This window comes from Pan paniscus, chromosome 11 (assembly GCF_029289425.2).
Source record: "Pan paniscus chromosome 11, NHGRI_mPanPan1-v2.0_pri, whole genome shotgun sequence".
NCBI classification, from domain to species: Eukaryota; Metazoa; Chordata; class Mammalia; order Primates; family Hominidae; genus Pan; species Pan paniscus.
Genome location: NC_073260.2, coordinates 71,972,705 through 71,985,745, shown reverse-complemented (window position 1 = coordinate 71,985,745; position 13,041 = coordinate 71,972,705). Strand labels below are relative to the sequence as shown.

At 37.7% G+C, this 13,041-nt stretch overlaps 1 protein-coding gene across 2 annotated transcripts in view; it reads right to left on the bottom strand.

The window, feature by feature from the left end:
• TMC1 (transmembrane channel like 1) overlaps positions 1-13,041 on the bottom strand; it is a 319,210-nt gene that overhangs the window by 42,538 nt on the left and 263,631 nt on the right. For both annotated transcript variants that reach the window (XM_055091901.2, XM_055091900.2), the window contains exons 14-17: positions 5,630-5,774; positions 4,797-4,991; positions 2,050-2,229; positions 1,763-1,924 (exon numbers count right to left, since the gene is read on the bottom strand). In XM_055091901.2, the coding sequence (XP_054947876.1) occupies positions 1,763-1,924; positions 2,050-2,229; positions 4,797-4,991; positions 5,630-5,774 (682 nt within the window). The remainder of the gene's footprint in view (positions 1-1,762; positions 1,925-2,049; positions 2,230-4,796; positions 4,992-5,629; positions 5,775-13,041) is intronic.

Here is a 13,041-nt window from a genome sequence, read left to right as displayed (position 1 = left end):
GGTGACAAGCAGGGGGGTGGGGGTAGGTAGGACCTGTGAGAGACAGACTGGCCTTCTCTCCTGGAGTCAACTGCAGCTTATTGGAGGTATGGATGAGGCACTTAGGGTCTTTGTTCCTTTGTTAGTCCAAGGGTAGCAAGGGCAGTTCTACTGCAGAGGTAGTGGCAGAGAAGCTTTCAGTTGCCCCTGGGGATCCTGTCCAGGGAGTTACAGAGCTGCTACTTGATCGATAATTCTAGCAGAGGGTAGCTGGAGGCCTAGGCCTGGAGGATGTGTCTGGTGAGCCGATATGGGGATGGGCACCCATGTAAAAATCTGGTCACTTTTTCATAGGGCTGCTGCAGTATATTGGGACCCCACATCCGTCCCTGGTCACCTCAGATGTTTTATTATCTGGAGGTAGCAACAGTGAAGGCTGTGAAACAGCAAAGATGGCAGCCTGCCCCCACCTCTGGAAGCTCCATCCCAGAAATGTACAGACCCGTTGCTGGCCCAAACGCACCTGTAGGAGGTGGTTGGAGACCCCAGTTAGGAGGTCCTACCCAGTGAGGAGGAAAGGGATCGGAGACCCATTTGAAAAAGTAGTCTAGCCACATTTTCATAGAACAGCTATGCTGTGTTCAGGGTCTGCTTCAGCCGCTGGTTGGCTTGGACTCTCTGAAGCCTGAACGATGGAATGGCCAAGTCAACCAAACAGCAAAGATGATGGCCCACACTTTCCCCCAGGAGCTCTGTCTCAGGGAGGTGCAACACTTCTACCGGTAACTGGCTGGAGTTCCAAGCCAGTGGGTTTCATTCTGTGAGGTGCTGTGAAGTGGGGCCTGCAGACTGTCACTGGATTCAGCCCCTTTTCTAAGGGGTGTGGTTGGGGGTCTAACCTCCTGCTTTGCCAGAGGTATAGCTACTTTTGACAGGAAGCCCAAAAAGAAAAGCCCAGGTATCTAAGGCTCCCGGGTCTCTGCATGTGCTTAAGTGGCTGCTCTGCTGAGACTCCACATAGCTCTGTGTGTCGGACTGAAGGCCCAGGTGGAGTGGGTTCATGAGGATATCTCCTGACACAAGGGTTCCAAAGATCCACGGGAGAAGTATGGGTTCCCAAGGTCGTGCATTCACTCACCACTTCCCTGGGCATAGAAGGATCCCTTGGCTTCATGTCACTACCAGGTTGGCTGTCACCCTGCCTTGCTTTTCTCTGCTCTCCATGGGTCAAGTTGTTTCCTTGATTAGATCCAATGCATGTACCTGGATGTTTCAGTTGAAGGTGCTATATTTACTCACCCCCTCTATTTCTCTCCATGAGAGCCATGCACACTAGCTGCCTCTAGTTGGCTGTCTTGGCCACCCCCAAGACTCTATTTTTGTTTGTTTGTTTGTTTGTTTTGTTTTGTTTTGTTTTATTTTGTTTTACAGCAAACAAGTAACACTAAATAGAGTTCCATTTAAATATTTGCTTTGGCCTGTATCTAAATCGAGTGCTTTATTATAATACAGATAGTAAACATCTCTTTGCACCATTTTCAACTATCCTTCCTTTATATGCAACTGTAAAGGGGACATACAAATAGTATTTACCTCAAGGGATAGATTTGCAAACAGTGTGAGATAATATACATGAAATTCAGAGCCAGCACACAGTCAACATTCAACAAATCTTAACTATTTTTACTAATAAGCAATTTTTTAAAAGCCAATCTTATGGAAGAGATATTGACTCTCTTTTTTTAATCTACTAATTGCCACACACTTCTGTTGGTGGCATTACCTGTCCCACCATTGTTTCCCAGCAAGGTCCTCGAGGTACATCTGCAGGGTGAACAAAAAAGGGTGGTCCAGTGCTATTTTCAGAGAATGATGCATTGTAGGCCTTGATCATATTGGCTTCCCAAAGGGTAATATTGGCCTTTACTAGCTTCTCCTCTTCAATCTAGAAAGCAAAAAGATAGAAACTAAAATGAAGACAACAGAGATTTCAAAGGCATTTCTGGCAAACTTGAGACTGGGAATTGAACAACACTCTTATGGCAAGGACAATCCAGAAACAAGGCTTACCTTGTTGTTAATCTCATCCATTAATGCAAGAATAAATACGTATAAATTGCCTAAAAGAAGAGCAAAAATGCGTCCCAGTAGCCATTTCAAAGCGATGAGAGGATGGTAGTCTTCTAATTCAGCAAATAAGTCAAACAATGTTGGACAGAACATCCCTAGGAGGGACATAACCATGTTCATCTACAAGGAGGCACAAGGGAGAAACTAGGTTAATGGTGTTTAAAGTTATTATTGCTTTTTGCCAGAATTTTGGAAGATTCTGAGCTAGGCTTCTTTGATCTTTTTTAAGACTAAAAATGACTATTTTATGCACGTTTAGAATTTGATCTCGATAAAATGACAAGGAAAATATTCAATTCACATTCTCAAGAGAGGCATGTGACTGAGTGTGTGTATGTGCCAGTAGTAACATTCTGTTTCCTGGTATAGTGAGGGTGGCAATTTACATCAGTCTCTACACAGAGAACACATATTGTTCTATGTGGTAACTGATTCTGATATGGTGATGCACTTCACAACAAGATTTCCAAAAGAAATGGAAAATGATCTGCTTGAGGAGGAGGTTCAAACTGAAAATTCTAATCTAACAATCATCAGCATATGGGCTAGTTTAATCAGTTAGAATGGATGAATTCCCTGAGATGGGCCTAGGCCTAAATATTGAATTTTGGCAAATGTAAACTTTTAAGGCCGAAAACATAAACACATAAAATGAGTTTTATTAAAGGAAACAGAAGACACTCAGAGAAACAAATGGAGAACACATGACATAATGTTATGGAAGCCAACGTAGAAAAGTTTCAAAAGTGAAAGAATGGGCTATAATTTCAGAGACAAGAGAATAATGCAGGGGTGGGGAGAGGGGGGAGAGAGAAAGAAGAAGGAATAGAAACATGAAAAGTAGGAAACATGTGCTTTTTATTTCCTGGATGTTTGGCAACCTTATGATGATATTATTTGGCTAAAGGAAGTCAATAAAAAGAATCCAAAACATGTACTAATTTTCTAATGGGGAAATACCGATTTTAGGTAACTCTGGTGACTATCTCCTTTCCCAAATACCCGGCTCAAACTGTCACCACTAAACATTTCCTATTTTCTCCTGTGGACTTCGTGGTGTGAATAATTATAATAACTACCAGACTATATTTAGAAAACAATTGCTATTAGATTTTTGTCATTTTTATTAAAACATTATATAAGTATGACCAACAGGATCCAAATCTCAGCATGACATAATACAAAATCAGCATGCTATAATTTTAGACTAATGTAAAGAAAATTTGGCTTATCCTGTGCAATCTTATGCAAGGCAAATTTAAATTTGGCTTTATCAAATTTGTAAAGTTACTCATGAATCTCCATTATTACCTTCATTGGCCCCTAGGACTCAGAGGGTCCCTAAAATAGATGTTAAAGAGGTTCTTACAAAGAATAGTTATTTTATTGATAATCAACTACCCATCCTTTAATATGGTTTATTTATACAAAAACATAACCAATATAAATAATGGACCAAAGCTGCATGATAATGTTACCTCCATGTACTATTACAATTATGAGACCATTTTGAAAGCAAACTTAGTAAATGCTTTGAGGTGTTCCTACATTTTTCATTTTAAATAAATAAAAGCCCTCTGCTAAATTACTTATATTTTACAAGTTTTTATGACATGACTGTATATTAAAGTCTTTAAAATATCTAGTCCCATCTCTATTGATACCACTTCTGAAATACTCAGAATGTTATTTGGAACCTTTTTCTGTAAGTAGATTATATCATTTGCTGTCCAAGATTTTTTAGAAAATTCTATGCTTATAAAGACATATTTTAATTCTTTTGATCTATACTGTTCTGCAAAAGTTTCAGTGTGGGAAGTCTACACTTCCCACAGCCTAAATCTGCATATACTTTGAAAATGCCCAAGCTCAAAATGACGTCACATCATACACACAAGCATTTTATGAACGGGAACAGACTCTAGCAACAACTCATGACCAATGATTTTCTGATTCTAAATGATCTATGTCTAACCTCCTTTCTCTGATTCACTAAATGGGCAGATACTCTAAAGGCAAATTACGGTCATAATGTTTAATTCCTGGAAAAGAGCTGGCCTTCTTCATTTGAATAGCATTTAGAGGGAGAGAAAGTAAGGTACAGGACAGGAGGAAATGGAGATGGAGATGCTGCAGTTAGGCTTCTAATGAAAACAGAGGGAAGCCCAGACATGCCCAAAGGTGGAGAAGCAATCTGAGTGTTTCCAGTGAGATCAACATAGGAATCAGTGGCTTTATCATGGCTGCTTCAAAAAGTTCAGGCAATAATTTGATCTTTTAATGACAGATGAAGGATTTGCAGAGAAAGCAGGAAGAGCCTTGGACTCGAAGTCAAGATTCCTAGGTTCTCACCCTGACTCTTCTCCTAACTCTGTGACCATAAACATATAATGCAATCTCTTGAGATTTATCATTCCCATCTGTAAAACATAATGATTAGACTACGTGTTTTTTAATATCTTTTCTGACTCTAACTTTCCATCATGTCACAAAATAAAAACAGACAGTCCAGATTTAGAAATAAGACTAGAATAGAATGGAAAATGAGCAACAGGGTTGGTTAACTGTAAGGGCAGGATAGGGGATAGGTAAAGGGTGGCCTTTTTAAATGTTCCATCAAAGAAACATAACCCACAAAAGAAACAAATGTCAGGTTCTAAGCACATAAAAAGCATGCAGAGACGAACTTCATTTTTTTCCCACCACCCAAGGGTGTCAGGATCTTGCTGTGCAAATTCCTGGGATCGCTTCACAGCCCAAAAGATGAGGTATCCACTCCCTCCAAGTGTTAGAAACACGAAGAAGTTAGCCAGAAACCTCAGGAATCTGATCAAGTGGACGTTTTCTTCTACTTGGGCTGCTTTTTCTTCTGTGATAGCTTCCTGTATCCATGAAAACAAACAAACAAACAAAAACCCAAAATAGAATATCTTAGCTACATTTTAAAAGTATCAAAACCTCAAAAGTTATTTTTACAATCATCAGAATGTGAGGAATAACAATGTAAACTAAATCTGAGACTCCACAAACCAGGTGAATATTGCCAACAAACGATGGCAAGTAAGACAGAAGGAAGAATTCTTGCAAACAAACTGTGATTGCTCTGATATTAGGATAGTCTTCACTCTAAAAATCTTCATTCCAGTGAATTAAAAAAAAACTACAAAATAATGTTTTAGGGTCACTTCAATATTATGCTTATTCCTGTAAATAATTAGTGAACATTGTTCTAGTTTTTAAAATATCTTATTCTGATTACTCATGGTCCTATTTCAATCCAGTAACATTATTTTATTACCAGATTTAGAGAAGAGAAGTCTTTAAGGAATAATAGTGCTGTTGTGGGTCATGGAAGATTTTCCAGTTATAATCAGAACCATGGCAAGATCTTGGTAGGCAGAAACCATGAGTTAATCTTTCATGTAAATTGTCAAGATACTGCACTACTGGACCAGATGGAATGCCTCCAATTTTACTCTTAGAAATACAAACAGCAGGTTTTTGAAGTTGGTGCCTCTACCTTAAAGTTCATTGTGATAGAATTAAATTTGTTGTCTGCTGTTTCAGGATTGCCGATCAGGTAGTCCCAGCTGGTAAAGACCTTCCAGCTGAAATTGAAAGTGTTGTCATCTCCACCTCCATCATCACCAATGTTTTTGGTCATTCTGCAAAAACAGGAAGTTTAACCCAGCAGCCAGAAAAAATGAGATAGGGGAAATAGCAACAAAACATGATCATGAGTGTTGAAGTGGAGAAGCAATAGCAAAAAGACATATATTTTATAACAAGTTTGTTCTAATGACCAGAAAATAGTTTCTTTTTAAATTTTATTTTTGTTCAGTTGTTGAAATTATTCACTTTCTAGGCCTTCAAGATTAATAAACTACTAAGCACTGAAGATTTGAATAATTCAAAATGTATATAAAAACATATTTTTATGTGTTTTGTTTAACTGAGATAATTAGTTCTTAACCTTTGGTAGGACAAGAATTTCTTTAAGAATATGATGAAATCTATTGAATCCCTCCCCAGGGGAAAAGAAACATATGTACTGACTTTTACATTGCTCCACACAACTTTAGTTGGTTCCCAGACCATCTGAAGCCTCCGGATGGACTAAACCAGGCAAAGAAACTCCTATGTAAATTTTAATTCCCCCTAGAATCTCATCCCAAATAGAGATTACATTGAGTACATTAAATTTCCATCTACTCTACAATTCTTGAATAAAAATCAACATTTTTATACAACCTGAATGCCAAGTGGTTTTATATGTATATATATATGTGATTTTGTATATATTTTTAATCAGTAATTATATGTGTGTGTGTGTATATATATGTGTGTATATATATATATGTATTTGCATGAAGAGCTTAAAATGCATTTACTCACAGGTTTATTTTAGTGGTTAGAGATCTATATCCTATATACTCCACTTCCTTTTTTCCCTTTCACTATAAATAGCAAAATTAAAATTTCATATGACACAAATTATAAAATGGTCCCATAAGGTTTTAGTTTTTAAAATATTATAGTCATATAAACCCCAAAGAAGAAAGGGGCACAATGACATAAAGCTGACATTGTAGGTTGACAGGTATCTCTAGATCATCTACATTCCCCCACTATTAGCCACACTTATCATGGAGGCTCATACATTTTAAATAAGCTAGCATGTAAGGAAAAATTACAGATCATTATTCCTTTCATCCATCTACCACTTTACCCTTTGCAAATGGTGATTGTGTGTGCTTTCACATTTGTTCTCTTTAAAATCTCAGCAAGAAGTCAAGGTAGTTACTCTCCTTTTTACAGATAAGGAAGCTGAAGCTCAAAGGCATGAAATAATTTTCTGGACATTATCCAGCAGCGAACCACAGAGATAAGTCAAGGGCTCAGATTTTCTGACTTTGCTCCAGTGCTCAAGCTAGGACACCATGAGGTATGAAAAGCCATACAAAATGCTTTTTTTTTTTTTTTTTTTGGAGGTCAAAAAGGGTTGAAAGCAGATATTCCCTATGGTTTAACCTAGGGAGAAAATGACTTATTTGATTAATATGCCACTATCCAGTTTTTGCACTGTCATTGACCAAGGGCAGGGCTTCAAGTAAAAATGGCCACTTGGCAGATAAGTTTTGAATGGAGTTTTATCACTGGCAAAGTTTTGAGCTGAAGACAGCCTCCCAGGGAAGGGAGCCCGAACTGAATGAGCAGACTGGGAATATCTAACATGTGGGAAAGGGTGTGAAAAGAAGTGGAATACTGAAAGGAATAAGGAAAGATGCCCAAGGCAAACCTGCTTGCAACACATTTTTATTGAGATATGGCCATGATAGCTATAAGCTCTACTCTTTGTCTATAGAGCAAAATGTATACAAATTTATGAAAACTGCTCATTTTTTAAGATTGCTATCATTTTCAACCACCTTATCTGAGAAGCAATCTCAATACATCATTTGCTTTGCCAGGGGAGTTAGCAAAGGCAATTCTAGCATATATGTTGTTGCCTAAGGTGTTTCTTTTTGCTTGTTTTGTTTTTGTTTTTGTTTTTGTTTTGAGGAGGAGTCTTCTCTGTCGCCCAGGCTAGAGTGCAGTGGCGCGATCTCGGCTCAATGCAAGCTCCGCCTCCCGGGATCACGCCATTCTCCTGCCTCAGCCTCCTGAGTAGCTGGGACTACAGGCGCCCGCCACCATGCCTGGCTAATTTTTTGTATTTTTAGTAGAGACGAGGTTTCACCATGTTAGCCAGGATTGTCTCGATATTCTGCCTCGTGATCCACCCACCTCGGCCTCCCAAAGTGCTAGGATTACAGGCGTGAGCCACCGCGCCTGGCCTGCCTAAGGTTTTCATACTGAATTTCTTGACTTGGACAAGTTTGCAGCTCCATTTATACCCTGAGGTCATTTGGTTATTTCATGGGTGCATGTGGAGGTTTTTAACAAATCAAATAAATGCCTCTTTAAATCCTAAACCAACAGGGTCACTATAATGTAGCCTCTGCTAAAATGAAAGTTGAGAAGAGGAAGGGGATTGAGAGGCAGGTAGGAAACAATTTTCTAGAAGCCCACAGGATAAGACCACACAAGAAAAAGAAAATTACTGTAATAGCGATACTAAACAACATGTGGACTAGTTCTCTCTTTTCCATGGTTTTAGTTACTTGTGATCAATTCATGGTTCCAAAAATATTAAATGGAAAACTCTAGAAATAAACAATTCATGTTTTAAGTTTTATGATGTTTCGAGTACTGTGATGAAATTCCTCACCTTCCCACTTCACCCTGCCAGGGATGTGAATTCTCCCTTTGTTTAGTGTGGATGCATCCTGTGGATACAATAGTATACCCAAGTTGTTAATAGTCCTCTCAGTTATCAGACTCACTATTACAGTAAGGCAATGCTTGGGTTCAAGTAACCCTTATTTCATGTAATACTCTCAAAGTGCAAGAGCAGTGATGCTGGCAATTCAGATATGCCACAGATAAGACTTAAAGTGCTTCCTTTAAGTGAAAAGGCAAAAGTTTTTGACCTAATAAGGAAGGAAAAGAAAATCATACACTGAGGTTGCTAAGATCTACAGTAAGAACAAATCTTCTATCCATGAAATTGTGAAGAAGGAAAAAGAAATTAATGATAGTTTTGCTGTTGTACCTCAAACTGTAAAAGTGATGGTCACAGTGTGTGATTAAAATTTAGTTAAAGTGGAAAAGTCATTAAATATGTGGACTGAAGACATGAAAAGAAACATGTTCCAACTGACAGCAATAGAATTTGCTATCCTTAGTTTTAGGCATCCACTGGGGGTCTTAGAACATATCCCCTGAAGACAAGAGGGTGCTACTAATGTAAATTATTTTTCCCCCAGATAATTTTTTTAATTATTATTTTTTTCTTTCTAATTTTTATTTTAGGTTCAGGGAATGCATGTGCAGGTTGCTTACATGGGTAAATTGCATGTTGTGGGGTTTTGGTGTATCAATTATTTCATTACTCAGATGATGAGTGTAGTAACCAATAGGTAGTTTTTCAATCCTCACCTTGCTCCCACTCTCCACCCTCACATAGGCCCTGGTGTCTATTGTTCTCTTCTTTGCATCCATGTGTACTCAATGTTTAGCTTCCATTTACAAGTGAGAATATGAGGTTATTTGTTTTTCTGTTCCTGCATTAATTCACTTAGGATAATGGCCTCCAGCTTCATCAATGTTGCTGCAAAGACATAATTTAATTCTTTTTTATGGCTGCATAGCATTGCATGGTGTATATATACTACATTTTCTTCATCCAGTACACTGTTGACGGACATCTAGGTTGATGCCATGTTTTTGCTGTTTTGAATAGTGCTGTGGTGAACATATGAGTACATGTGTCTTTATAGTACAATGATTTCTACTCCTTTGATATTTACCCAGTAATTGGATTGCTTGGCTAAATGGTAGTTCTGTTTTGAGTTCTTTGAGAAATTTTCAAATTGCTTGCCACAGTGGCTGAACTAATTTACATTCCCACCAACAGCATCTAAGTGTTCCCTTTTCTCCACAGTCATGCCAGCATCTGTTTTTTGTTTGTTTGTTTGTTTTTAACAATAGTCATTTTGACTGGTGTGAGATAGTATCTCATTGTGGCTTTACTTTGCATTTCTCTAATGATTAGTAATGTTGAGTAATTCTTTATATGCTTAATGGCCGTGTGTGCCTTCTTTTGAGAAGTGTCTGTTCATGTCTTTTGCCCATTTTAATGGTTTTTTAGGGTTTTGTTTTGTTTTTGCTGGTTAGTTTAAGTTCCTTATAGATTCTGGATATTAGACTTTTCTTGGATGCATAGTTTGCAAATATTTTTCTCATTCTGTTGGTTGTCTGTTTAGTCTGTTGATAAATTCTTTTGCTGTGCAGAAGTTCTTTAGTTTAATTAGGTCCCACCTATCAATTTTGGTTTTTATTGCAATTGCTTTTGGAGTCTTCTTAATGAAGGATTTGCCAGGGCCGATATCCAGAATAGTATTTCCTAGGTTTTCTTCAAGAGTTTTTATAGATTAGTTTTAAAAACTAAAAATTTATAGTTTTCAATTTTACATTTAAGTCTTTAACCCACCTTGAGTTGATTTTTGTATATGGTGAAAGGAAAGAGTCCAGCTTTGATCTTCTGGATAGGGCTATCCAGTTATTCCAATGCTGTGTATGACCCAGGGAGTCCTTTCCCCATTGCTTGTTTTTGTTAACTTTGTCAAAAATCAGGTTCTTGTACATGTGCAGCGTTATTTCTAGATTCTCTAACCTATTCCATTGGTCTATGTGGTGGTTAATATTAGGTGTCAACTTGATTGGATTGAAGGATGCCTAGATAGCTGGTAAAATATTGTTTCTTGGTGTGTCTGTGAAGGTGTTGCCAGAGGAGACTGACAGTTGAGTCAGTGGACTGGGAGGGGAAGACCCACCCTCAATGTGGGTGGGCATCATCTAATCAGCTGCCACAGTGGCTAAAACAAAGGAGGTGGAAGAAAGTGGGGTAAGCTGGCTTGCTGAGTCTTCTGGCTTTCATCTTTTTGCTGTACTAGATGCTTCCTTCCATCCTCCTGCTCTTGGATATCAGACTCCAGGTTCTTCAGCATTTGGACTCTGGGACTTACACCAGTGGTTTGCCAGGGGCTCTCAGGCCTTCAGCCACAGATTGAAGGCTACACTGTCGGTTTCCCTGTTTTAGAGGCTTTTGGACTCAGACTGAGCCACTCTTGGCTTCTTCCTTCCTCAGCTTGCAGACGGCCTAACACGAAACTTCACCTTGTGATCATGTGAGCCTTTCTCCCTAATAAGCTCGTATATATATATATATATATATATATATATATATCTCCTATTAGTTCTGTCTCTCTAGAGAGCCCTGACTAATACAGTCTATGTGCCTGTTTTTCTATCAGTATCATCAGATTTTAGTTACTGTAGCCTTGTAGCATAGTCTGAAGTCAGGTAGTGTGATTCTGATGCCTCCAGCTTTTTTAATTTTTTTTACTTTTTAGCTTGTGATAGCTTTGGATATTCAGGGTGTTTGGGTTCCATATGAATGTTAAATAGTTTCTTCTAACTCTAAAAACTGTTATTTGTATTTTGATAGGAATAGCATTGAATCTGTAAAGTGTTTTGGGTAATATGGCCATTTTAACAATATTAATTCTTCCCATCTATGAGCATGGAATTTTTCCATTTGTTTGTGTCATTTCTGATTTCTTTAAGCTATGTTCTGTAATTCTCATTGTAGAGATCTTTCACCTCCCTGGTTAGCTATATTCCTAGATATTATATTCTTTTTGTGGCTATTATGAATGAAATTGCATTCCTGGTTTGGCTTGGACAATATTGCTGTATAGAAATGTACATTGGTTTTTTATTCTGAAACTTTGCAGAAGTTGTTTATCAGATCTAGGAGCCTTTGGGCAGAGACTATGTGGTTTTCTAGGTTTAGAATTATATTGTCCACAAAGAGAGATAGTTTGACTTCCTCTCTTCCTATTTGCGTGTCTTTTATTTCTTTCTCTTGCCTAATTGCTCTGGCTAGGACTTCCCGTACTATGTTGAATAAGAATAGTGAGGGTGGGTATCCTCGTCTTGTTCCAGTTCTAAAGGATAATGCTTCCAGCTTTTGCCTGTTCAGTATGATGTTGGCTGTGAGTTTAACATAGATGGCTCATTATTTTGAGGTATGTTCCTTCAATGCCTAGTTTGTTCAGAGTTTTTAACATGAAAGGATGTTGAATTTTATCCAAAGCCTTTTCTGCGTCTATTGAGATGATCACATAGTTTCTGTTTTTCATTCTGTTTATGTGATAAATCACATTTATTTATTTGTGTATGTTGAACCAACCTTGCATCCCAGGAATAAAGCCTACTTGATCATGGTAAATTACTTTTGGGAGTGCTGGTGGATTTGGTTTGCTATTATTTTGTTGAGGATTTTTGCATCTATGTTTATCAAGGATATTGGCCTGAAGTTTTATTTTCTCATTGTGTCTCTGCCAGGATTTGGTATCAGAATGATGCTGGTTTCATGGAATGAGTTAAAGAGGCATCCCTCCTCCTCAAGTTTTTGAAATAGTTTCAGTAGGATTGGCACCAACTCTTCTTTATACATCTGGTAGAATTTGGCTGTGAATTTGTCTGGTCCAGGACTTTTTCTGGTTGATAGGCTTTTTATTACTGATTCAATTCTAGAATTTGTTATTGGTCTGTTCAGGGTTTCAATTTCTTCCTGGTTCAATCTTGGGAGGTTATATGTTTTCAGGAATTTATCCATTTCTTCTAAGTGTTCTAGTTTGTGTGCATAGAGGTGTTTGTAATAATCTCTGAGGGTTTTTTGTGTTTCTTTTGAGTTGTTGGTAATGTCCCTTTTGTCATTTCTGATTGTGTTTATTTGAATCTTCTTTTTTCTTTATTAATCTAGCTAGTGGTCTATCAATCTTATTTATACTTTCAAATAGACAACTCTTGGATTTATGTACCTTTTGTATGGCTTTTTGTGTCTCAATTTCATTCAGTTCAGGTCTGATTTTGGTTATTTCTTATCTTCTGCTAGCTTTGGGGTTGGTGTGCTCTTGTTTCTCTGGTTTCTCTACATGTGATGTTAAATTGTTAATTTGAGATCTTTCTAACTTTTTGATGTGGGTGTTTAGTGCTATAACTTCCCTTTTAAACTGCTTTAACTGGGTCCCAAAGATTCTGGTATGTCATGTCTTTGTTCTCACTAGTTTCAAATAATTTCTTAATTTTTGCCTTAATTTCATTGTTTACCCAAAAGTCATTCAGGAGCAGGCTATTTAATTTCCATGTAATCATGTGATTTTTAGAGATCCTCTTGGTATTGATTTCTATTTTTATTGCACTGTGATCCAAGAATGTTGTTGGTGTGATTTCAGTTTTTCTTAATTTGTTGAGAATTGC